The sequence below is a fragment of the Eschrichtius robustus genome, chromosome 3 (genome assembly GCF_028021215.1).
Source record: "Eschrichtius robustus isolate mEscRob2 chromosome 3, mEscRob2.pri, whole genome shotgun sequence".
In the NCBI taxonomy this organism is placed as follows: domain Eukaryota; kingdom Metazoa; phylum Chordata; class Mammalia; order Artiodactyla; family Eschrichtiidae; genus Eschrichtius; species Eschrichtius robustus.
In genome coordinates, this window is record NC_090826.1 from 131,247,346 (window position 1) to 131,274,356 (window position 27,011).

General features: G+C 41.3%; 1 protein-coding gene across 1 annotated transcript; it reads right to left on the reverse strand.

Annotated features, from left to right (window-relative positions):
- Positions 1 to 577: 577 nt before the first annotated feature.
- Positions 578 to 11,039, reverse strand: SERPINC1 (serpin family C member 1). The gene is made up of 7 exons (XM_068541279.1): positions 10,916 to 11,039; positions 8,542 to 8,911; positions 8,004 to 8,219; positions 7,176 to 7,313; positions 5,076 to 5,466; positions 3,944 to 4,008; positions 578 to 1,223 (listed from the first exon to the last, which is right to left on the reverse strand). Exons 1-7 carry the CDS (start codon positions 10,954 to 10,956, stop codon positions 1,047 to 1,049), a joined length of 1,398 nt encoding a protein of 465 aa, XP_068397380.1. The 5' UTR covers positions 10,957 to 11,039; the 3' UTR covers positions 578 to 1,046.
- Between the last annotated feature and the right edge of the window lie 15,972 nt (positions 11,040 to 27,011).

The window sequence follows — 27,011 nt, forward strand, 5'->3', positions numbered from 1 at the left end:
TGCCCCCCACCCCCAGCCAAAGGGAAAAAGAAACAACCAAATGAAAAAGTTCAAAATGCCTACCTTGATTTTAGAAGTTTCACGGGGGAAAGTACCCAATGTTAAATTATTTTCTCAGCTACCAAATTATCAGAAACTTGTGGGTGGTTTCGTGGGAGGCTGAGACTTTTTTTTTTAATAAAAGGCAAGTGAATCACAGGCTACAAAATATGATCCTGATTTGTGTTGTTTCTAAGTATCAGATTTGTTCTCTCCCTTAATTTGACAGGCGTTCTCAGTCTCTCCTCCTGTAGATTCTGTCCTTCCCCTGATGACAAGCCAATAGTTCTTGGTGGGGTTGCATGTCTCCTAGAGCCCCAGGAGCCCTGTTGTGTCGGGGGAGGGGGGAGGGCAGGAGGGTGGGCAGAGACTGGGGTTGGGGGAGGGAGATTCAGAGAAAGTGAAAATATATGGGTTTATATAAACATATTTAAAGCAGTTTAGCAAAAGCTTTCTCGTTGAACAGCTTTAAGAACAATGTGAATGAAATCTTAGCAACTTGGTTAGTAATTTGAAAAGTCTATTAATGTATACTTGAAATTCTGTTTGTATAAAAATACATTTTCCTCTTTATTTTAACACTGTGTAAAAGAACATTATGCATGTGAGTGGTTTGAGAATTAAATGATTTAATATTCAGATTTGAATCTCTGTCTTTTCTGTATAGAGATTAATTCGTTTAAAATGTTTGGATTTTTTTAGTATGAGGGGATTACCTAGATTTCAAGCTCCCCCTGCCCTCTCAGGATGCCTACCATCTGTCAAGATGAAGCAGTGACGTATCTCCCTTCTTCACTTTCTTGACCCAGATGTGTTCACTGGTAGAGAACAATTGAAAGCCTCATTTTACCAAATGCCCAACAGCACGTCTATCCATTTCTCCTTTCCTGAAATGTCTTCATTTCAGGTGGCAAAGTCCATTTGTAATTGTGAGATATGGGAGTAGTTGTATTTATTTTTACTTCTATTCACAAACCAAAATAGGAAGAACTATAAAGGATAACATTTTAGTTAACACAAGGGTTGGTTACTCTGCCCATGAAGATAATAGTGTTCAGAGCAACTTCCCTGATAAGAACCAGGAAGGGCCTGTTGGCCTTGAAGGTCACTCTGCTGGGGTTCAGCGAACGGCCAGCAATGCCAATGACGGTACTTGCTGCTGCTTCACTGCCTTCCTCGTTTACCTGCAGGTCAAATAGGAAACAAACTGCTACATTAGCTACTCTGCAGCTCATTACAGGCAGGTAAATCATCCATCGACACAGCAATTCCTCAAAATGCCATTTGTTTTCCAGGTGAAAGTACACTTGGGTCAGGTTGGGTTCCCTCTGGAACCCTACTTTTAGCCTTTCTTTCATCCACTGAATATTGATGTAAGCACTTGTATTCATCCAAGCCTTGTGCTGAATAATAAGTGCCAGGGTCCATTCAGGTAATCTCTAAACCAGAAATCTGGATGTATACGAGGTTGTCACATTTCTGGCTGGCACCATTGTATATGGTATTGTACTAGATACTAAAAGACATTTTGACTCCAGATTAGAGCACTACAGTTGAGATAGTTTCACTCCTGGAGCATCAAGATCCCAGATACAACTACTGTAAGCAGCCACTCAGGAACTAGGGCCCATGAAAAGAGGAGGGTCCTCTGGCTGGATGAGATGAGTATTTCTTGGAGTAATAGACTGAAGTGATGGTATTTGAACTTGCTGCTAAGTAGAACTGCACAGGTCTGGAGGGAGATATCTTTAGAAACTTTTGTTTGGGGACCCAGAATGTCACTAAAACTCTGTCCCTGACTCTAATGAAAGCACTTCAGATCCCTGAGTCTTCAGGAGCTGGTTGATGCTGTTCTCTCCCTCCCTCCTTCCTTACCGCCTCCCTTCTGGCCATACTATCTATTTCATGATCATTCTAGTACTAAATTTATGAGCAGACTGGAGCTTTTGTAAGACCAGGATCCTTTTATTCGAATCAGATTCTGGTTTTTAATGGCTTCTCAGGAGATCTACAATCAGTAGGGGTGTGTGTATTGGGTTCCCAAGAGCCATGGAGGAGCCTTGCATCATTGTTTAGTGGGCTCAAGTAGACAAAATGAATGTAAACTTCTGCTTCTTAATAGTTACTCAAGGCCCTCAAGGAGGTCTGAGCTGATCACTTCTATTTGGGGTCCTTGGAAGAAGATTCTCAATCATAGTTAAAACCCTGAGGACTCATCTTCCCTTGCAGCCTTTCTAAGTGCTCTTTCTTCCATAATCCATATGGTATCAGTGTTGTTTTTACTTCCAAAACCATTAATCCATTACTCATGTAAAATCCCCTGTTCTGACCTCAGTGTCTTTAAGATATATCCCTCTACTCTTGCTGTTGTCCTATAGGTCACTAATATCTATTGTTCTATGGATTATATTCCCACATTGAGGATTTTGTTGCCTAGCCCGTAGCCTTTCTGTCTATCCTAACTCCTGCTATCACGTGACCTAGACAATTAAAATGTCGTGGTAGGAGACCCATTCAATACTCTAACCTCCCATGTCTTTCATCTCATCAAACCCAATGAGCATTACCTTCACTAAAGCAAACCAGTCCATGGCTACACCTTGAACTTGCCATCTCTCAGAACATCTAGACTTTTGAGATTATAATTACATTATCCTTCTCTCAGACTATATAACCTTTGGTTTTTTTAAGCTATCACACTTCCTCACTCCCATTACAATTACTCTGACCTCCTCCTGTCCCTTGATCCCTCCACTTTCCTCCTAACTACATATTTCCCACTGAGCTTGGACTCTGCGACTATATTTACTAGCACGATGCCCTGAAACCTTTCTCTCTGACCACAATCTTCTTTCTTTGCAATTTCCTCAATCCTGTGACCTTCTCTAACATTGGCCCATCACATTTCCCTCATAGCCTGGTTCCCCCAAAGAATAATCTGTATAAATGGTTCCCAAACATGGTTGTGCATCAAAATTCCTTGAGGAGCTTTGTAAATATACAGATTCTCAGACCCCATCCTGAGTCAAGCTCCCCAGAAAGCTAATGCCATTGATCTATATAGCTCCGTATTTGTTTGAGAACCAGAAGTTCTAAAGGCTTTATGCAGCTCTTACTCTAGTAAAGGGTTCCATGGGCGTCTTAGCTGGGGCAACACTAGGTTAAGCAATACTGAACCATTTTCTTCACTATGGAACTGCTCAGACGTCGGCACTCCAATGTGCATTAATTCTTGTTAATTTCCCAAGAAGAGGATATACATTTATTTGACCATCTAACGTTCTGTTACCCGCAGTGTAGTCTAGAGCTCTAGTTTTCTGGAACACACTTTAGGACATGATCTGCACTCACCAGCTCCCCTTCCTTACTTTCCATTTGCTCTTCAGCCATTACAACTAGGCATGTGCCCCTACTGCACTGTCCAAATTCCTCAGGGAAAAGTCACCTCGGTCACTTTTCAAAATATCTTCTTACTAGATGCTTTCCATTGTCTTAATACTCCTTCCTGGGTTTCCATTAGCTCATCCTCTCCTGGTTCTCCTCCTCTGAATGCCTTTGCTGGCTGCTTTTCCTGTGTCACCTTCCCCTTAATGTCTATGTTCCCAGGAGAGGTAGAGGATGGAGGGTGGAACAATTAGACCATGAGGGCTTCAAGTCAGGGCTATATTGTAGCAGTCCTCGTGGAGGAGGGCGCTACAGATTTGGGGTTTGAGGGACACTGGAATCATGCCTTTTTCCACAGCTGTCTCCTAGTGTTCACACATCTGCTGTCTACACTGTAAGAGCCAGTGGAGGGACAACTCCAAAGCTAGTAATCACATGAGATATTGATGTATTGAATAATAAAGCAGCATGAGAATAAAAAAGCAGCAGAAGAATAGAGAGCGAAGAGAGGTGTACTCACCTCAAGAAATGCCTTGTGGAATGCATCTGAGACATAGAGGTCGTTCCGGCCTTCTGCAACAATACCTAGAAGGAAGACCAGAGAAAGCTCTGTGAAATGGGAGAAAGTTGGCTTCAACCCACAGAAAGGAATTCAGTTTAAATTAAGAGGTCCTTTGGGGCTTTTTTGAAAAATAGAAAGAAATCCTGGACCCTCACTTAATGATACCCTGAAAAATAAATACATGTTAAAAATAATAAAGTACTTTGGGTTTATTCAGCCTGGCTCCTGTGAATTTAATCTCCTGCTTCAGCTCATGGGGGGTTGGGGGGTGGGGTGAACTCTGTTCTTAAAGAAAAACTCACTCCATCTGGTCGGAATGTCTTCCCTTCCAGTGTGGCAACACTTTGGGAGTGGTTTTCAGACTTAGTTTAAGGACAGACCATTAAAGGTAAATCCAATTAACTAACGTTGTAAACTCCTTTTTAAAAAAGAGGGATTTTAGGGAATTCCCTGGCAGTCCAGTGGTTAGGACTCCGTGCTGTCACTGCCAAGGGTTCAATCCCTGGTCGGGAACTAAGGTCCCACAAGCCACACAGTGCGGCCAAAAAAAAAAAAGAGAGAGAGATTTTAATGCATATTTTTAAAGGATGGTGGGTTGGAAGAACCAAACCAACTTAACACCGTTATCAAAGTATCAAAACTGGGAAGGGGGTGACTGTATCTGTCCATGTGACCTTAGAAATCACATGAGCCCTTTGGAATATCAGGTGAAGAAGGGCTATTACATGTCAGCTATGCCTATTTTGTGGGACCCGGATGTCCCTGGCTCTTAATCATATCTGTCTCCTTGCTCTGAATTTTCCAATGCTTTTCAAGTTCTTTTCTACCTGGTCCCATCTCTTCTATCAGTTACAGACTCAAAAGGTTCCAGTGCCATATGGGCCTGTGGAGATCCAAGAGCCAACGTCCCGTTTTACAGAAGAGAAAACTGACACCTTGAGAGGGAAGGGATTTCCCTGAGTTAGCAGTAGAACCGGGATTAGAATCCAGGTGTCCTGATTTGCCCTTTTCTACTCTTTCCCCATCTCTTCCACCTTTGGTCAGACTTCTTTGGGGGCAGAGAGAGGAGGAAAGTCCTTCCTGCACTCACCTGGGAGCCTGGACTTCTCAGGGCTGAAGAGGTCCTCAAGGCCCATGTCTTGCAGCAGCTCCTTCACGCTGAAGCTGTCCTCGATGCGGAAGCGGGGCATGTGGACCACCAGCAGTGTCTCTGCCAGCTCATCTAGCCACTCCTGCAGCACCTCTGGGGTGAGTTCCTGTTCCACCTTGGTCAGGCTCTTCTCAAGCTTGGGCAGGATGAGCACCATGGTGATGTCATCACCCTTGAAGGGCAACTCAAGCACCTGGGTGCCCTCTGCCACGCGCCGATAGCGGAACTTGCCTTCCTGGTACATCATGAATACTGAACACGACTCCCCATCGACCTTGTAGAAAAGTTCCTTCCTTGTGTTCTCAGGGCTGAACTTTGACTTCCACAGGCCCTGGAAGAAGACGCCAGGTGGGAGAATCACAAAGCAAGAAGACCAAAAACATCCGTAGGAGAATATTGACATGGGAAGTAGTCACAATATTTTATTACATTAATATGTAAGTGTAATTTTTAAGAACAAAGGCTAGAGGGATATGCATGCAAAGGTCTTAACACTGACTGTGTCAGAGTGATAGAATCATGAGTCGTTTCTTTTTCTGTGAACTTTTCTGTATTTCCCAGATTTTCAGCAGTGACTATTTGCTTTTATAACAAGAAAAATAAAAACAAGAACAACCTACTGGCCTCTTTGCAAGTCTCTTCTGGAGTTTAAATCTAATTGCCTTTTGCTTTCTGCCTCCCACCAGCCTCTTTCTCAAAGGCCATCCTTCAAAATGCTGGGCTCTGTCCCTGATGAATAAAGCCAGACAGAGGTAATAACCCCAGGGGGTCATCTGGGAGTCCTGACGGGCAGAGAGTGAGGCCTGGCCAACTTTCTGTTCAAAGAAGGAGGGGATACAAGACACTCCTTTGACATTTCTGAGTTGTAATTATCATTCCTTGTCATCTTCTGGCTCTTTGATTTTGGGACAAGTCATTTAACTCTTTGGGTGGTGGTTCTTCATCTGTAAGATTAGGAGCTGGTTATCACTAATATTTGTAAGGATGCTTACTGTGTGCCAGGCACTGCTCCAAGCATTTTATGTTCATTAACTTAATCCCTTCAGTAACCGTGTAAGGTAGATGTATCATTATTACCATCTTATAGATGCAGGAGTTGGGGCATAGAAAAGTGTCAAGTAACTTGCTCAAGTTTGCAGTCAGAAATGGAAGACTCAGAATTTAAATTAAGTAAACTGTCTGAGCAGCCCAAGTTCACATTTGTGATGTTATGAAGATCAGGAGGACTAATAAAAGGCAAAGTGCTCCATAAATTGTAAAGGGCAGTACACATTGCAGAAATGCAACCTACTCCATTCTTAGGGTGAGGGACCCCCCAAGCAACAGAATAATTGACAACAGCAGTGACTGGCTAACCCCCTGGGCCCAGTGGGGGAGAAGAGTGTATCTGGAGCATGACCCGGGAAGGGCACAATTCAACCTGCGTTAAGCTGGAGGCCCTCCTGAGTATCAATGGTCTGTTTATTCCCAGTACCTCCTCCCTCATCCTTCCTAAATGTAATAAAGTTGGAACAGTCTTTAGAACTCTTGACTCTCTGAGTCTGCATGATCATGTAACAAGGCCTCTGCAAAGTTTGAGGTTAGTCTGGCATCAGGAGGTTCAGAAGCTTCAGGCAAGAGGAATTTTGAGTCACTGCAGAAGCTGCTCTAGATGATGGACAATATCTCATCACTGAGGATTGTCTATAGACTCTGTCATTTTGTTCCAGATTTCAAAATGGAGTTAATTAAGGACAGGAGAAATCGTCACATATATATGAGAATTTATTACCACGCACACCTTGCTGCTGAGCATGCTGGGTCTGTGAGTGTGTACACTTTGCCTTGGGCCCAGAGACACTACCAGGCCCCCTTTGGACCTCAGCCCAGTAGCCACAGCCCTAGACATGACTCTAGACTCAGCAAATTTGTATTTTACCCAGACCATGCATGTACCATTTCTCAAAAAGATCTACTGACACATGCCCAATGGTATGAAAGAGGGTAAGCTGGAGGGAAAACAAGTCATCCCTGAGGTCTCTCCAGGGACATTTTGAGTACCTTGAAGTAAATGGTGTTGACCAGCACCAGGACAGTGAACTCATTGATGGCTTCTGGGGGAATGACATCAGTGATACGCCCTTCAGTCTTATTGGATATCCATTGGTTGATGGTCACTCTGGACTGCTCTGCATTTCCCTGAAGAGAACAGGAAACAAACCTACCCAACTGTGCTATTCAATTGGCTTCTCCATTTCTCCGTGAAGCACTTTATTTTGTCCATCATCCCTCTGCTCTTTCCCACCATTTGGTTAAGCCATGTCTCTAACCCAGATTGCGGAAACCTCACATATCTAGTATAGTGTCGTGAAGCTTCCATATCGTTAATAAATGGTACCAGAAGAAAGAGAAAGAAAGGAAAGAAAAAGAGGAAGAAATAAAGAAACAGAAGAGGAGAAAGATATAGTCTGAGAAAAGAAAACAAAATATTATCTTCTCTGACTCTGGAAATTTGAACTTTTATGAGTATTCATGAGATATGTTCTCTGGGAAGCTAATGAGTGACGCAGGAGTTGGGGGGAGGGCAGGAGAGATGCCCATGTGGTCCAAAAAGCTTGAGAAATACTGGTTGAATAAAGTCAGTAGATTTCTTTGTTGCAGGACTTTTACATAACTTTTTCAGAGCAGCCTCTACAATCCAGAGATTACATTGATTTCTCAGGTTTCAAGCAAGAATACATATCCCAGGGGCTCCGACTTATAGTATTATGACACCTCCACCTGCTTCAACTACCATAGCAGTGTTAATTTGGATCCTGCTTCTCTATCTCTTTAATTTCTGAGCGGAGAAGAAGAACTCTGAGGTCAGGGATGACATCTGCAACTCACCTTGAAGTCCAGGGGCTGGAGCTTGGCTCCATATACCATCTCACTGATGTCCTGGTAGGTCTCATTGAAGGTAAGGGATTTGTCTCCAAAAAGACGGTTAGCTGATACCAACTCAGAGGATTTATTGGCTTTTCGATAGAGTCGGCAGTTCAGTTTGGCAAAGAAAAAGTGGATCTGATCAGATGTCTTCTCAGAGATGGTATCAAACTTAAAAACCTGTAGAAGCCAAAAGAAAATAGCGGTGGGTCTGGTAAAGCAGCCTAGCTAACATGGGTGACGAGCACAGTGCCAGTCAGCCCCTGACCAATAGTTGTGAGTCCCTTCAACACAGTGCCTGGCACAGCATAAATGCTCAGCTCGTGTTTTCTAGATGAATAAATGGATAAAAGAAGAATAAAGGGTAGGAAGGAGAAAGAGAAAAAGTAACACAAAGAGACTGGGATACCACCCAAAGTCTCTAAAGGGCTCTAGACCAACACATAGATGTTCTCCTGGGTGTTCCAGCAAGGAGGTTAGGCAGAAGGGCTTTGGGTTGTACCTCCATCAGCTGCTTGAGGGTGTTGTCACAGGCACCCAGCTTGGTCATAGCAAAAGCTGTGGAGATACTCAGGGGTGACAGGAAAATGTTGTCCTTGTCATTCTTGGAGTCTGCCAGATGCTGATAGAAGGTGGTGGCAAAGTGGAAATTGGCCTTGGACAGTTCCCAGACCCGCCAGTTGGTGGCCTCGGGGATCTTCTGCTCTGAGCCCTCGCCCTCGGTTGCTTTCTTCTCTGGGGCACGGTAAATGCACATGGGATTCATGGGAATGTCCCGAGGCTTGGCAGTGCAGATGTCCTCCCCAGGGCTCCAATGACAGGTCACACAGCCCCAGAGGCCAATAAGCAGCAAGGAGAGAAGACATACACTCCTATAGGGGGACAGAAAGCCGAGTTAAGCTAGGCTGAGAAATCACCTGTCCCACTGCCCACCACAGATTTGCCCCAGTAAAGCATAGATTACCATCCCACCTGCTGTGGCCACGAGGAGGGCCAAAATCTTTGGAAAGTTCAAGGGCCCAGGACAAGTCCAGTCCTGGACTCCTTACAAGTGGATAGTTTCACTTGCCTGGCCATAGTCATGTTGAAATTAGAATCAACTATTGAAGCAACAGAGGTTATTAGAAGTATTGTGTGCCCAAGGCCTCATGCTGGAAGATATAACGAATGCAAAGTTTCCAACTGGTGAGATGGGACATGCACACAAGAAAAATGGCAGAGAACTTTAGTGCCCAATGAAAACTTAGGTCAGTTGGAGGAGACATTAACAGAAGCTGATTAGGGAAGGCCTCAGAAATAGATGGATTTTTAACCTGGATGTTAAAGGATTGGGAGGATTTTGATTGATTCAGCAGAGGGATTTCAGCAACATGAGAGGGTTAAGAAGGAATGAATGGGGCAAAGCCACAATCAATGTGCTGAAAACACCCAAGTCTCTAGCTCCAGCCTAATCCTTCCACTGAGTTCCAGACCAGTTGTTTGCTGGACAATTCCACCTGGATGTCCTGCAGATTCCTTAGTGAAATACGAGCAAACTGGACTCATAACTCTCACCCACACACATGTTTCTCCTTCTGTGCCCTTCAACTCAGCAAATGGGACCCACAGGTACCTGAGAGCCACCCTGGATTTCTCCCTCTTACCCTTCTCATTAGTCACACCCTAGATTCTATGCATTCTGTTTCCTTGTTCTCTCGCTGCCTTAGTTCAGGCCCTCATCATTTTCTGATTCCTAGACGTTTTAGTAACTTCCACCGTGTGTTCGCCAAAGTAAATAAAACTAATCTCACTTTTTAAAAAAATGAGATCATGAAATTGCCAAATTAGGAGAATTGGGACACCCAATTAAGTAAACCAAGAGATGAACTCTCTTGTAATGTTTTTGTAGATAAGACATGAGGGGCCAGGAACTTCCTGTGGCTGATTTGGGGCCCTAAGGTCTAGAGAGGGGAGTCTGTACGAGGGTACTGAGTCTTCTCAATCTTCCCCCAGCAGAAAAGCAGGTTATGCACGCAGTGAAGAAAGAACTCACCAAAGTGGTCTGCTGGGCAAGTGTGGGGCTGGCTGGATGCTGGGGGCAGCTGAGGGGTACTTGGCTTCTTGCATGATCTGAAGTGAACCCTGCAGTCCTTTTAAGAACAGAGGCACAGAATGGGAGAGCAGAGGCACTGAGGGAGCTATGGAAGGCAGGGTGAGGAAGCAGAGAGAATCTTGCCACTCTTCTCCTCAGCTTGCTTGCCTCTGTTTCCCATTTTGTCCTTCAGCTACATTTGGAAATACAAGTGGAGGCTGAGGGGGCCCTAGGAACTCTGTTAAGCACAAAGAAAAACCAAGGTGGTCAAGCCACAGCCTCACTTCTAGCTTCCTGTAAAACACCCGATCAAGAAGGGGATGTGTGTGATGTTGAGGGCTGCAGTCCTTTGTCAAAGGTCACTGAGACCTTGGGTGGGGGGATGGGGGATGTGACGGGGGTGGGGCAGGGGGGAATTGAGTGGAAGGAGGAGCAAAAAGGGAGTTAGGAGGTCCTCATAGATTAAATTTGCCCTCTTTTCAGATGTATGGCAGGCCCAGCAATTCCCCTTGGAGTATCTCCTGGACTGCTGTGAGGGCTGACACTGATGTAGCATCTCTGTACAAGGGAAGATATCCCCTTTGTTTCTTGGGTTAAGAATCTAAGGTGTGGCTTAGGGAAAGGCCTTACCCCTAGAAGGGAGTGGGGGGGAGGGCACTTGGAATGACATCTTCCAAACAAATCTGATTAAAACTACCAGGGAGAGGGCCTGGTCTTCTCGAAGGTGTCGAGGTCATCCTGGTGAGTCCCTCAGAGGTCAGAAAACCCAGTGAGGGCATGCAAAGGGAAAGCTCACCCCTCTTACCTTTTTCCAGCAGCTACAGTTCCTATCCCATTGGAAAGCATGGTTGCTAATCTTCCACAGGTCTAGGCGAGTGGAGATAGTGTGGTCTGAGGCAATCCCTCTGAACTGGTTCTTTCCTCTAAATCTGGATGAGGTTCCAGAGGCTAGGATGGGGGATGGAGCTGGTGAGAAGGGGAGGCCTGAGGTCAAAGGCTGATGACCTGCTCCCAGGGTTAAGCAAAGTGTAGAGCCCAGTGCTGGTTAATTAGTAGAGAAGTTTTAAAGTTCAGTCAGGTCCAGAGAAAGAAGGTCCACCTTTCCTACCCATACTCCCTCACTTTCTTCTTCATCTCTATAGAAAAGGAAAAGGCGAACATGTTCACAAATTCAAACTTAGTCAGAAAATACCTAGCTGATGAGAACTTTGCAGGAATTTTTTTCTTTTTCCCTGGTTAACCAAACCAGGAGGTAGAAGATAGTCTATTTTCTATATAAATAAAATAGTATATAACTAGCCAAGTTGAATGCCCAGAATGAGAGGTAGTCTTCTACCTCTCAGTGCAATATCCTCTTTCTCACAGGTTTTTAGGGAAAGAGAGAGAAAAAGAGCCCACGTTATCTAATCATAGGGGAGAGAAGAGAAATATTCTGAAACAGGTGCTACTTTCAGGCCTCTAAGAGCTGATGTGTCAGTGACCCAGTCAAGGACACACAATGGTTACACCTGTGTGTACAGTGGACTCATTCCCCATTCAGCCTTGAAGTGGTGGGAGGGGGCACAGGAGCAGGGGCCTCAGGGTGCTGCCAAGGACATTTCTAGGGTGGATGAGCTGGGTGGGAAATACTTCGAAAAATTCTCTTGGGGGATCAGGAGAAAGGGTGGGGCAGGTGAAAAACATACATGCAACTACTGACATACTTCTAAGAAGCAAACAGAACGAATTATTTTTATTTATGCATATTGTTATTTTTACTTATTTTAGTTATTGGGGAGATGAAGTCAAACTAATGGAGATAAAGGGCAGGTTTATATTTATTTCCCTCTTCCTAAATAGCCAAAAACAGTATCATAAGGATTGCTGCAACTGTATTCACAGGATACAAGTATGCCACCTTCTGTGTGATTGAAGACTCCTTGAAGTTGGTACGGTCATAGGCATTCTAAAGAGTTCTTTATTCATCAGACAGGAAACCTCTACCTAGACTGAAGCTGCGTCTAAGTTCTTGACTGATTTAGACCCTGGACATCTCGAGGGCCCCTGTGTACAGTATGAAGTTACAAGGAACTGTCCTAAAAAGCCCCAGAATGGTCGGAGGCTCCTTGTCACTCCAGATTAAAGGCAAGTGGAAAGTCTCCTATTCAACCACTTGTGTTCAGCAAACACAGGAGCACTACCTGAGTCAGCAGGCACTGTTCTAGGGGCTGGGAGCTCCAGACAGGAAGACGTGCAGCGATCACATGAAGAATCAGTATATAAAAAATAAATCGATAACATGTCAGTCAGGTGTTAATAAGGGTTACAGAGGAAAATACAACAGGGCAAGGGGACAGAAAGTGATGGGAGGAGGGAAGGAGGCTACGGTTGTAGAAAGGAGGTGGGAAAGGCCTCCCTAATAAACTGACACTAAGGGACCAGAGTGAAATGAGGGAGGGAATCAAATATCTTTGGGAAGAGCTTTTCACACAGAAGAAACAGGAGATACAAAGATCCTGAGGTGGGAATATGCTGTTCAGACCTATTGTTCCAGCTTGTAGGAGTTGTGAGACTTGTGCCTTGTAAAGAAGGTCCTTGGAGGAAGGCAGATGAGGGGACCCTGCCCAAAGGGTGAAGGGGTTCTGGTGAACATCTGTGGGAAAAGAGATAAGCATGCAGATACCACCCGGCCAGGTAGTGAAGAACTATACATCAGGGGTTGTGTTTAATTTCTTCATCCATTCATTGAGTCATATGATCATTTAATTAACAAATGTTTAATAAATGCCTGTACGTACCGGGCATGGTTGGTGCTGGGCCCGGGGTTATAAAGATGACTTTGTCCTCAAGGAGCACCGTGCTTCATAGCAGACCCCAGACATGAAGATAAACATCCCAATCAATGCTACTGGCCATCTGACTCAAGTGTGTATAGGGGAAGGGGAAGGGCAGACAGGTGGGTCTGGTCCATGGAACTGGGGTCAGGAGAGGGAAAGATCAGGAGGTGATAATGTAAAAATTTCTTAATTTGCAAGACTAAGACACAAAGTCTTTTTATTTTAAAATAATTTTAAAGTAATAGAAAAGTTGCAAAAATAGTACAAAATATTCTTGTATACCCTTCACCCAGATTCCCCAAATGTTCACACTGTTAACATTTTACCACATTTGTTTCTTGCTCTGCTTTTGGTATTCCTCTTTCTCTCTTCCTCTCCCTCTCTCTGTTTCTCTCTCTCTGACTCCCTCTCCCTATTATTTTTCTGTACTGTTTGAGAATAATTTGCAGATATAATGCCCTTTTACCCTTATGAAGAGTGAGGTTCCTAAAAACAAGGCTATTCCCTTTTATGACCACAGTACAAGATCAAAGATAGGAAATTGACAGTAATATAGTACCATTTTCAAATCCATAAATCATATTCTAAATTTGCCAAGTGTCCCACTAATGTTCTTTATAGCAGTTGTTCTCAAAATTTTTGGTCTCAGGATCTCTTTATAGTCTTGCTAAATTACATCTAAATATAATTATTTAAATAGTTTATATAAAATAGTTTTGACTTCATGAATACGCTGAAAGGTTTTGCGGACCTCCTTGGATCCCTGGATCACACTTTGGGAAACATTTCATAGCCCCCAAAACTCCACTCCCCCCACCCCCCATTTCCTGGTCCAGGGTCACATTGCATTTAATTGTCATGTCTCTTTGGTCTCGTCTAGTTTGGAATCGTTGCTCCCTTTTGTCTTTCATGACTGTGGAATTTTTTAAGAGTACAGGCCAGTTATTTTTATTTTTACTTTTAAAATTAATTAATTAATTAATTTATTTATGGCTGCGCTGGGTCTTCGTTGCTGCGTGCAGGCTTTCTCTAGTTGCGGCGAGCGCGGGTTACTCTTTGATGTGGTGTGCGGGCTTCCCATTGTGGTGGCATCTCTTTGTTACAGAGCACTGGCTCTAGGCACGCGGGCTTCAGTAGTTGTGGCACGTGGACTCAGTAGTTGTGGCTCTGGGCTCTAGAGAGCAGGCTCAGTAGTTGTGGTGCATGGGCTTAGTTGCTCCACGGCATGTGGATCTTCCCAGACCAGGGCTCGAACCTGTGTCCCCTGCCTTGGCAGGCGGATTCTTAACCGCTGCACCACCAGGGAAGTCCCCGAGCCAGTTATTTTTGAAGAACGTCTCTCAATTTGAGTATATCTGAGGTTTCCTCAGGATTAGATTCAAGTTATACTTTTTTTGGTAGGAATACTAAAGAAATAATATTGTACCCTTCTCAGTGCATCATATCAGGAGGCGCATGATATCAATTTGCTCCATTACTGGTGATGTTAATTTTGATCACTTGGTTAAGATCAGGACTGCCGAGTTTCTTTCTCTGCTGTAAAATTACAATATTTCCCTTTTTATTAAACAAGTATCCTGTAAGAAGATACTTTGAGAATATGAAGATACATTGTTTTTCATCAGACTTTCACCTGCTAATTTTAGCATTCCTCGGTGGTTCTTTGCAAGACTTTTTAAGCACTGTTCTTTTCCTAGTTCCCATCTGATTCCCTAAAAAGGATTATCACTGAAACCATTAGAATTCAAATACATCAACTAAGTTAGACAACACACCCTCTTGCTAGGGTGTGAGGAAAATGCCCTTTCACTCATTGCTGGTGCGAGTGCAGAATGCTATAACCCTTTGAAGGAAATCTGGCAATACCAGCATTACAAATGAGTTTACACTTTGAGCTGGAAATCCCACTTCAGAAAGTGTATCCTATAGACATATCTGCATGGGTATAAATTAGGTTACCAATTGTAACTTGATTTGCAATAGCAAAAGATTAGAAACAACTTCCATCTATAGCAGACTAGTTAAACCAAGGTACATCCCCACAATGGAAAACTTTGCCACTGTCAAAAAGAATGAGGCTGTTCTCTTTGTACTGAAATGGAAGGATCTCTAGGCTCACTAAGTAGAAAAAAGCAAGCTGCAGAGCAGTGTTTATAGTATGCTAACTTTTGTATCACAAAGTGGGGATGATGGGGCAGGTGCAGACAGACAGGGGTGGAAGTGAGATTTGTCAATATGAACCTTCTTATTTTTCTATTTTTGAACATGTCAATATATCACCTAGTCAAGAAGGTCTGGACTTTGTGAGCAACAAGAGCATCAGGGTTGTGTCCCACAGAGGCTTGGGGAGAGAGGAGTACCAGGGTATGACACGAAGGTGGTGGCAGCACCAAAGAGGAACTAGAAACAGCCTGAGCCCCTGGCTGGTGACAAAGGAGAAAAGGAGACTGAGAGAAGCCCAGTTCAGGTGGAACTGATGGAACAGAGGTGTTTAGGTGTGCCCTGACTGGCAAAATTATTTCTAATGACTGTATAATATTTCATTGTCTAGAATTTAACCATTACTTCACATTAGCTTAGGTCAAAATCTTTAAATCTTTGTTTTTTTGTTTTGTTTTTTTTTTTTGGTTGCACCTCGCAGCACGCGAGGGGATCTTCCCTGACCAGGGATCGAACCCGTGCCCCCTGCAGTGGAAGTGCAGAGTCTTAACCACTGGACCGCCAGGGAAGTCCAAAATCTTTAAATCTTTGAATATGATAATGATAGGGTCCATTTACTACATTCCAGGATCTATGCTAAGTGCTTTACAGGCATTAGCTTATATAATTCTCTTGTCAGCTCTACCAGGAAGATAATAATATGCCCAGTCTACAGACGAAACAACTGCTATTTACAAGGGTTAGGAACTTGCCCCAAATCACAAAGCTGGCAAAGGTGAGATTCAAAGCCTTGTCTGGATAGCTATCAAGAAAATGTCCATGCCTCCCCAGGTTAAAACTTACAGTGTCCAATTATTTTTCTTGGGGTAGTGTTTATGATATGTCACCATCTGGTTCGTCTCCTCTGGGTAGTCTCTATCAAGTTTGCCCAGGTGTCCTTCAAAATCCAGGGCCCAGAAGCAAACTCAGGGACTGCCACCTTTTCCTTTGGTTGCCCATATGTAATTAGAAAGCATTTGTCTCTGACGCACCTTCCAAATGAGACTTTCAGTTGGTCTTTTGGAGTCTTTAATACCAGCCCAGTCTTTGGTTCTCTTGCACACAGCTCCCCTTGGCTTTCATTGTCTAGATTTTGATGACCCCAAATCCCTTTCCTCTTGGTTCATCTTAGACTGATTTGATGAGGAAAGGAAAAAACAGCTTGTACACTGGGCAAACTAATCTGGGTCTCTATCTCTCCCCTCCCTTCCACTGTCACTGGTATTCTGTAAAGTGTTTTAATAATTGTATATTTTAAAATCAAATTCTTCATGGAAACTTCTAACCATTTCTGGAACTGGAGGCAGACTTAAGAACTTTTATCAGATAAAAATTAGCACTACTTCTCTCTATTCTGGGCAAAAACAAGGTTGGAAGGATCTCAGAGGGCTTCTGTGCTTTGCTGTGTTAGGGGTAGATTTGAGGAGCCATGCAGAGGAAAGAATGTAGCATTCAATCACCCTCTCTTTTCTTTTTAATACTTCCTTCAAGATCAGTCATAAAATAAAAAATTCCTCTTCCCCTAGCCTTGCCTGTGGTCTCAGTAGTAACTCCTGTGAGCAGGTAATTGAGCTGGTCCTCGCCACTGCCTCATATCCTGGGCTGTTCTATTCTTTTCTTTGGATCCAAGAGTAAGACCTTGGCAGAGAACAAACAGTAGAGCTGAGCCCCTGCTGTGGTTACTGAGTAACTCAAAGCTTAACTCTTCCACAGAAATTCAGCAAAACATCTAGCACAAAAAAACAGAGTTGTCTTCAGCTCTCTTAGGTTTCTAGTTTACTTGGTGGTTACGACATTTTAATTAAGGTGAAATAAAGTTTATCAAAATAAATCCTGCATTATCATTTGGCAGCTTTCAGGTGAGATTCTCAAAGAATCTCATTGGAATTTGTCCAAATTCTCACAACTGTTAGAAAGTTCAGTTTTGGTTTCAGGGAAACCAAATGGGAACCAAATCAAAACAACAAATATTTATTGAACATGTCCAGTGCACATGCCACTGGGTCTTGAATGTACCAGGTACTCAATAAATATTTGTGTTTGAAGAAACCCAGGTTCAGAGTAGTTTTGCTGACTTATTAACATGAAAATAACTTTAAATTCCTCTCAAATGGAACGTTAAGATTATCAAGTAAAGTAAAAATACTTACTTATCCAGAGGAATTGACACCTTGTATGAACAGAAACACCAGACAAGGGTATTCTTGGGAGGTTGAGCAAGAGAGAGTTGCATGGAGTCAAAGCTCATTGCTTCTACGTTCGTTCAGGAAGTTGTAGGTGGTAAAAGAGAAATTGGGAAGACAGCAGAGGAAGAAGGTAGAGGTAGTGGGAGAAAGTTCCCTGGAGAGATAGGGGTTGGGTTGGACAGACCAAGAAGCAACGGGAAGAAACTCACAGTAAAGCCAAGGCCAAGGGTGTGTGTTTTGATAAGTACAGGTCAATTGTGTGACTGGTGTCTCTTACCTACCTCTGCCAAGGGCTGCTCTAGCAAATCTGACCAAGTCCATTTGAGGGTTGAGGAGGAAATGAGGGGCTAGAAATGAATGTAGTTTGGCAGCTTTTATCCCATCAGGACATAGTTGGTTTCAGGCCCTTCCCAAATGGCCAGTGCTGTAAACCAATAGATACTGCTTGGGCACAGGCTGTTCTAACTTTGAACAGAAACAAGTTTCAGGAATCACATCTTGGTATGGCTACAGAGGTTCAGCTAACCAGGGAATGCTGCTGGAGACAAAACCCTCAAGATGCTCAGAGAGGAACGGGCCAGCCCACTCTGGAGAGGCAGTCTGTGTCACGCCCTAAGGCCAGGATTTCATCAGGTTGCCCGGCTTGCTGTCAGGATAACAAAATGCCCAGTTAGATGATGACAATGGTAAGCATAGGGGCTGAGGAAAATTAGAGGGCATGTTTTAGTTCATAATAACCTGAACACTGTCGGACTTGGGAGGATAGGAAGGTGATGATAAACTAAGGTTACTGTAGGTTTTCCATAAAACTGTATTTTTAAGGGCTTTGACACTGCAAAGGTAATTTTTTTCCCTTTAACTTGATAATATGGGATCAGGTCTTGCGCTTGGTCAAGGGAATTACGGGACGCACCCGATTTTGGTGGCATCTGTTTGATGGCGCCCACTTGGGTGTTTAGAAATGCCAGTTACGCTCGTGCTGTTCTTAGAAATTCCTCCCCTCCTCTTCATTCCCATTGTCCTGGTGCAAGCCCTCATCATTTCTTGTAAGTCTACTGCACCAGATTCATAACTGAGCTCTCTGCCTTAGGCCCTACTCCACTTCAAATTACAATCATCACATCACTCTCGGGCTTAAAATCTTTACTGGTTTTTAATTGCTAAGGGATAAAATCACAACTCAGAAGGGTACATAAAGCTTTTCAAGACCTGGCCTCAACCTAACTTTTCTAGTTATCCCCAACTCCTTGAAGTTCTATTCCAGGCCATATTCTTTCATAATTGTGTATGTGCTCCCAGGCTTGGAGTCTCCACTTCCCACCTTGTTCATCGTATAAACCCTTCTTTATACTTTTCAGGATCAACTCCTCAAATGCAAAAACTTTCCTGAATTACCTTGTTTCTCCCAGCCTTACACACTTGCCTTTAAGTGGTCTCCAAGTGGTGCTAATTATGCCTTACATCTTACTCATTTCACTAAAAGTTTAAGTCTGATAGGCAGAAACTGGATCCTTCTGCTTCTAAAATTGCCTATCACGTAGAAAGAACCCTACTATTCCAAAGTGTGGTCTTCGGACAAACAGCACTGGTATCACCTGGGAGCCTGTTAGATAATCTCAGGCCCCACTCCAGACCCGCTGAAACAGTAACTGCAATTTAGCAAGACCCCCAGGTGAACTGCATTCATGTTAGGTTTGAGAAGCACTGACACAGAAGCTCCTCAATAGGCACAAATCTGATCCCTTTAATTCCCCTGCTTACAACCCTTCTTTGGACTCCTTTTAAGAATAAAACCCAACTTTGTGATCTGGCTCTGCATCCAAAGCCACTAACTCACTCTTTCTACTCTAACTTCAATGACCTTCGTTTCCGTAACAGTCTTTCTTCTTTAGCAGAGTTCACCCATCTTTTTTCTCTGACTAGGAGTCTCCTGCCCCCCCCCTGCGCACCGCCCCCCCCCCCCCCCCCCGCCCAAGCTGTTTCTTACCTTCAATGCCACTTCCTCAAGAAAGCCTTTGCTGGCTAGCCAAGCAAGTTTGAATCTTCTTTGTGTATAGCCTCACAGCTCCTTGCTCTTCTCTTCTGAGGATAGCTGTGGTTGCATAATCCTTTGGTAATTCCGTCTAGTGCTTTGTAGATGATTTGTTATCTATCCTTAAACTGTATACATGTCAAGTTCCGTAAGTGGAGTCTGAGCTCCTTAAGGGTAGAGAGTATTTCCTTTGTCCTCTACAGTGTTGTGCCATATACGGAGTTCTCAGTAAATTACTTTAGTAAATACTGTACTAAGTGTTCAGTGAGTAGTTGAAAGTTTACTTTTGATGTGCTAGGTGTTCCAAATAAGGGGGGAAGCCATTAACTAAATGAGCCACCATGTTGGAAAGCAGAGGGATTTACAAATTGATCATTGCAGATTAGCTGATTACTGGGGTTGAGATGCTAATATACACAAAAATATCAAACTCATGGTTTTTTTTAAATAAATTTATTTTTGGCCGCATTGGGTCTTTGTTGCTGCACACGGGCTTTCTCTAGTTGTGGTGAGCAGGGGCTACTCTTCGTTGCGGTGCACAGGCTTCTCATTGCGGTGGCTTCTTTTGTTGTGGAGCATGGGCTCCAGGCACGTGAGCTTCAGTAGTTGTGGCTTGTGGGCTCTGTAGAGTGCAGGCTCAGTAGTTGTGGCACACGGGCTTAGTTGCTCTGTGGCATGTGGTATCTTCCCAGACCAGGGCTCGAACCTGTGTCCCCTGAATTGGCAGTTGGATTCTTAACCACTGCACCACCAAGGAAGCCCTCAAACTCATATTAATCAATGAGTCTCAGTGTAAGGGATCACAAAGTACCCTGCTGCTTGTAAGCAGGGTAGGCCTAGGTAAGTGGTAAAGACAGCAAGTCTGGTTTTGGAATTCCCATTCTAGATTTGATGACATTCAAGAATGGTTGCAATAGTTACCATCCTTCATACCCTCTCAACTTTTTCTTACTGTGGCCCCTTCTCTTGAGGTCAGATATGGTACTAACAGACAACTAATTGCTAACTGATGGTACAAGGAGTGATGTTTGTTCACTGGTAACGTATATTATTTTTCTTTTAAAAATATTCAGTTATTTTAAAGGAAACTCTAGCCATTGTCAGTTATTGTCTTTTAAAAATATGGACATTTTATTATATAACAATGTTGCTATTATCACACTGAACAAAAGTGTCATTCCTTGGTTTTATCTAATACTCAATACTTAAGTCAAATTCCCCTAACTATATTATATAAAAGAGTCTTTGAATGTTTGGTTTGTTGGAATTAGGATCCAAAGTCCACATGTTGCATGTGATTTTTGTATCTCTAAAGTTCCTTTTAAATCTAGAGTATTCCCCTCTCCTCCCCTTTTTTCTTCTTCATGCCACTGAGTTCTTGAATAGGGCATATTTTACAGTGGTCTCTAAGAGAAAATCCTCTCAATGCCAAGAATGACTAATTGGTGGGGATTTCAGTACAATTAGAAAAAGTGAGTAAGAACGGAAAGACAAAAAATATTTGCATCAGGAAGGTATTCAGAGCAAGGCCATGTTGCTTAAGCATAAAAAGGTTCTGATTTTAAGAGAAGGCATAAAAACCAGAACTTTGGATGTTAACCATGGAGTCTCACTGAACACTGACTCTAGGATTTCAGAACCATTACCTTTACTCCTAATGTGCAATCACTATATAACAAATGAAGTATTCCGAACTGTGGTGTTGGACTAATTCCTGTGATATCTATAAAATTGACACTACAAGTATGTGTGTTTGTATACATTACCTACTTCTCTATTTTTCACCTAAAAAATGAACAAACAAACAAACACAACTCCATAAAAAAGGTGTAAGAAAACAATCCCAAGGTTAGAATAAGAGGGCACAGGCTCATTTACAAAAAAAGACTACGCGTTTCTCCTCATCAATTTATCATTTAATATAAATGCTGACAGAAAGCAGATAAAGACCTTGTAGACTTTCATATATTTACAAACCGAAAGGCGAATCACCTCCTTCTACTTGTTAAAATAGTCCTTTTATCTGCAACTTGTGGGAGCCTTAAACACTAATTTGGAGCAACATGAGGCTGAGTCAGTTTCCAAGATAATAAAGAAAGGAACAGCATTTTAACAAAATGTGGCATCTTTGATATAGACAATATGCACACAGCTAATACAAATTAAAAAGATGGCCCTCATCCTCTCAAAACTCTGCAACAAGTAGAGTATGTACTTATTCAGACCCAGCATTCTGCTGTCCTAAACATCTTCCTACTACTATTTTTCTTCCACTTCACTTTTTTGAAGTCTGTTTAAAAATTCAAAATATAAACAGATTTTTAAAAAGAGAGGGAAATGGTCTATTTCAAAAACACGGTTCTTTTTTTCCTATTCCAAAAGAACTTCCAGGAGATAAAGTCTTCAAATAAGATTTCACAGTTTGCCAAGTGCTAATTTCACAGCTTGTGAAATTCCAACTCATTATGTCTTCACTTTTTAAAGAAAAGTTGGAAACACTTGGAAAAAGTAAAATTTCACAAACTTCAGCAATTTAAAAATGAGCTGTCTCTTTAAGGCTCAATATTTTTATTTCTGAACAGGAGGCAGGCAAGAAAGAACAGGGAGCTAAAAGGCAAGGGAGAAAAATAGGAATGCAAGAAAACTTTTAAAAAAATGGTATTTTGTCTAGCATTAATTTAAGAACAGGAGATATAAATTCTCACTATTCAAACTGTAAATGATTTCATGAAATCATTTATAACCTGACTCAAATCTCATGGGCTCCTTTATTATCCTAGATTATTTTTGACTTGTTAAATATACCTCCGCAGGGCACAATCACATACAATCAATACGATTGGTAAATTACACAAGCTCTATCCCAAGCAAATATGCATCAATGTTAAAAAGTTACTTAAAAAAACAAAAACAAAATAAAACAAAATAAAATCCACCCAAAAAGGTGATAATGACTGCAGAATGTCTCGGGGAGACTGGTATGAGCCAAATTGACCATAGTCAGGGAAAAAGGGTAAGAGGGGTAACAAGGGGAAGAGACCACACACAAGAAGAGGAATCTCACAACTGGAAAATGTTTTAAGTGGGTGAAGGTTTTGTTCATTATCTTGATTCACTTTTTCCATTTCTCTTGTTCTAAAAACTCACAGATTCATCGTCAAGTAAGATAATGAAGCCTATGAATCAATGAATAAAATTTAAAAAAAAAGAAAAAAAGAAAACCTTTTTTCCCCCAAGTTCCTTTCATTCCCAGAAGGTGGGAAGAAGAGAAAGGATGAAAGGGGGAATAAAGGAAATTTAGGCAACAATACACCTGGAAAAAGTAGCTCTCAGAACAGTGTCTTGGTTGAACAGAGGATGTAAACAAGATAAGCAAAAGCTTAAAATGCCTTGAAATCAGAGGAATATTTTACAGGGTGGTTCAGATATTGTGAGAATGGCAGCCTATCAGTGGAGAGAGATTACACTAATAAATGGTGATTTTAAAAAATCAGGTTAAAAAAAAAAGGCTACCAATTATCCACCCAATAGTTTGTTTCCATTCTTTTCTTGACCCTTTCTTGACCATCTGGAGTTGGGGTAGGGGCCCACCTGACAGTTTCCAGTTATAAGATGACTCTGAGTGTACAACCTAGAATGGATGCCAAAGACCTGTGAGCTCTGTCTACTTAGAGTTTAAATTAAAAACAAAACAACATACACAAAAAAACCCAACTAGAAATAATGAGACCTCAATACAAGAAAATAAGTCACCTTATCTAGTATACAACATACATTAGGATAACAAACTCCACAGGATTTTATTTTTCTAAATACATATTTTTGGACACAATATTGTTGTGAGGCTTAAGTTCTCTCTCTTGGGTTATTGTGCCTTATTTTCTTTTGAAAATAATGGTTATTACTCTAGGGATGTTCTGCTCAGGAATAAAGTTTAGGGGAAGTTCAGTGTTTGGCTGAAAATTCAGAAGCTCTGAAAACAAGGATCCAGTGGTGAGGTTAGTCCCTTTATCACAATAGGATTTCAAAGGGCTCTTTACCCACTTTGTTCAGTGCAGTATTGAGAATCTACCCACTGGGAACATACTTATTATTAAAAGGTGTTACTTCTTGGTGGTGGCAGTTTCCTATTCTTCATTAACATTATAGCTAGCGTTACAATCTAATACAAGTGAAAACACCTTTAGCAGTCAAAGAAATAAAATCTTAAGAACCAAATGGTAAGCTGGCATTTACTACAATTAACAGTATCTTTCGACAAAAACAACTTTCTTTTTGTAAGTGGCTCAGGAAAGTTGAAATAAGAATTTTAAAAAATATTAACTGCAATCCACCTACAATTCCCAATAAGTAATTTCAGCAGGAAAATTCCATAAAGCTGAGCTGAAGCAACAAATAAATATAAAAATCATAGTTGTCCAAGGTAGAAAGGTATGAATGAGGGCCAGCAAAATGGGCAGTCAGGTAAAATGATGACAGTAGTAGACTGCTTGCCTGTTCAATCCCTAACGTTGAATGTAAAATCTGCTTAGTTTAGTAGCTCTGTCTAATTTTTATCTAAAAGGATAGGCAGACTTTTCAGGGAAGAGATCACCTTGCAAACACTATAACCACGTATCATCAGTAAAAAATAAACACAATTGGACTCTTTTAGGGTAAAAATCTAAGTAAACACTGCAGTTAATTTCCAGACAGGTTATTAATTTCCCCTAAAAAGTAACTGAGCCTTTCCTTTTAATGATATATAAGACATTACAAGTGCTTTTTACAGATAGATTTTATATATGAAACCTTTACTCAATTCTTTAAAATGAGCAAAAAAAACAAAAAAAAGTAGAAAAAGATGGTTAGATCTCCATCTATAACCATTTGTACATAAGCAATAACAACCGAGTACTCTTTAGTGAAAAGAATCTATTTTTCTCTGAATCTCAATATAACCTAACATGTACTGACAATAGTTACTTGACCATAGTGATAGTAGATTGTCCTTTAGGCACAAGTAAAATAACAAAAATACAACATGCTATCGTGACAGGATAACCTCAGCAAAAGGGAGGAGGAACTGCTTACACACAATACTGTAAAAGATGACATTCATGGTTTAGAAAAACTGAAGAATTTTCATTACCTTTACATTTTATAAGGCCAGCTAACTTTAACAGTTAACTTTAGATACATCTCCCTACACAGTATAATCAACTCACAGCTACTAAGAAGTTTCACAATCGAAATGGCTACTATTTCCTCCCAAACCAAAACAGAGTAAAGCACAAGTCTTTGGCTCTCCTTTAAAGAAAACAGCAGGTTACCGTTCCTAACCAGACCTTTGTTTGCCTACCAGTAGGGCAAATACCACATTTGTGCATCACTGAGTAATAACACCATTAGAAAAGGCAACTTCACAGAAGTTATTGGCTAAGCGAATTCATTTGAATGCTCTGTTTTGAGGCAGCAAACTGTCACTGTTGCAGATTGGGGAGGGCAGTGGGTAAATCAAGGGGAATTTGCAAGATACAGAAGGGACAGAGAAAAAAAGAAAAACAAAAAGTTTGAGCTCCAACCCTAAAGACCAACGGAAAGTCTGATGGAGTTACATATTCAAGGTAGCAAATGAGAATCATACCAATTTTATGTCTTTTAGGCAAAAAAAAATATATAAATAAATAAATACATGGGAAAGACTAGGAGAAGGGAAGGGAAATAAAATGGGAGAAGGGAATCAACCACATTAATGCTGTATGAAATAAATTCTTATACATTCTGAGTAGCTGAGTATTTTGTAGCTGGCATTAGAAATAGTGTCTTATTATTTGAATATTACTAGAAACCTATGTTATAACTAACTTTTCTTTTGATTAGAAAAGTAACAAGGAATGGATCTTTGGTCACTTCAGCCTCTGTAAATTACCCAAGTCGTGGCACCTATTGAACTTATGACAATATCTATAAGTAAGGCAAAAGAACTGTATATAAGTCAGAAAACTGAGTCTAGATATCTTATTCTCTGTTCTTCTACCCTCTTCCAGAGACTCACTGAAGAAAGAAAAAGTCCAAGTACTTTTATATTCCTAGCTGTAATAAAATTCTGGTGTTGTTATCCAGACTGAACACAATGCTCATTACTCCTACCTTAACCCTCTCAGAATTGTTCATTTTCATCTGAGATGTCTGTCTGAGTCTTGCCTTTTAATTCAGTGAAAAGCAAACAGTCATCTTCAGAAGAAATTAACATTTGAATAAGTAGAAAGCATAAAAACTGTATTTCCTATCTGACTGGTTTCATCTTCTACATGTCTCTAAAGGAATAAATTCAAAAAGCTAGAAAAATCAATTATTTTTCATAGATTTTAACAAAAAAGCAGTTAGAAAGTCAAGCAGTTTTGCCTGAACAGGCCATTGACCCTTATAGGCTCATCATATCACAAGGTATACAACAGAGAAAAGGAAAAGAAAGAGGAAAAAAAATTGGAGGTTTTATTGAATTCCTAAAACTGCTTGTGAGCACTGGGAAAGTTGTTAACAATTTCTATGAGGTAAGGCAGAATAACCAATTTAAAACAGGTAAATTACAGGCACAACGGGACAGTATACCTTCCTCTTGCTGTTCTACCCACTCAGATTTCCTCTAGAGTGTGAGGCCTTAGAGAGGTACAGCTAGGGTTAAGGCTACAATTTGAGAGATTCCCCCCATCTTCACTCCATGAAAATACCTTAAAAAGAGAAAGAGAGTATTTTAAGTCAGTTCAAAACAGTGGCTTCTCTGGTATTATTCAGAATAGGAATACTGTGTAAATTAATCCCTGTTTCTGCCTAGCTTACAAAATCAAAATGGTGAAAGGAAGAATGAGTGTATTTGAAGAAAATAAACAAGAACAACAGAAGTTGAGTTATTAGGGGTTTCAACAGATACCCAAAATGGAATTTTACTTTTACTCCAAATTTCAACAAAATCAATACCCATAAATTCCTTTTCAGTACCAGAATCATTCTGAGTTCCAAATTGAACCAACTGCTCCTAAAATTTAGGAATTAAACATGTCCAAAGGAGAAATAACATCTGCCCAAATCTGCCTACAGAAGGTTAGAGGCCAAGAATGTTGTCTTTTATGGCTATAGAGAGAAACGAAAAATCTCAGGACTCCGTCAGACATAAAAGTTTCTCTCCTTCTCCCAAAAAAACATTAAGTACTTAAAGAGTAAATATAAGAGGATTTTAAGCAAAATAAAACAAATAAAAAAGGCAAAAAAGCAAGTGTATTTAAAAAAAAAAAAAGGAAAATATGGATATCAACTGATAAAATGCCTCATCTTCATTCAGTGCTTCTACCTCCCAATCAGTCATTTTATCGCAACAGCTGCGCTCATGCGAAAAAATCCATAAAACATACCCAATATATATACAGATATAGCTATGTATATATGTATATATATAATATATATATAAATTTTTATTTAAATAAAAAAGAAAGCTCGAATCCCAAGCCAATATGTGTATATCAAATCCTTGACCAGCCAGGTCTGTAGGGCATAATCAAATTCAATGTGAAATAGTATATAAACACGGTGCCTTGACTGGGCAAATTAAATAATTGCTACTCAAAAGAGTGTTCTGTTTGGACTCTCCTACTGGTAGGCAATGGCAGGACTGTATTACCCTCCCCCCAC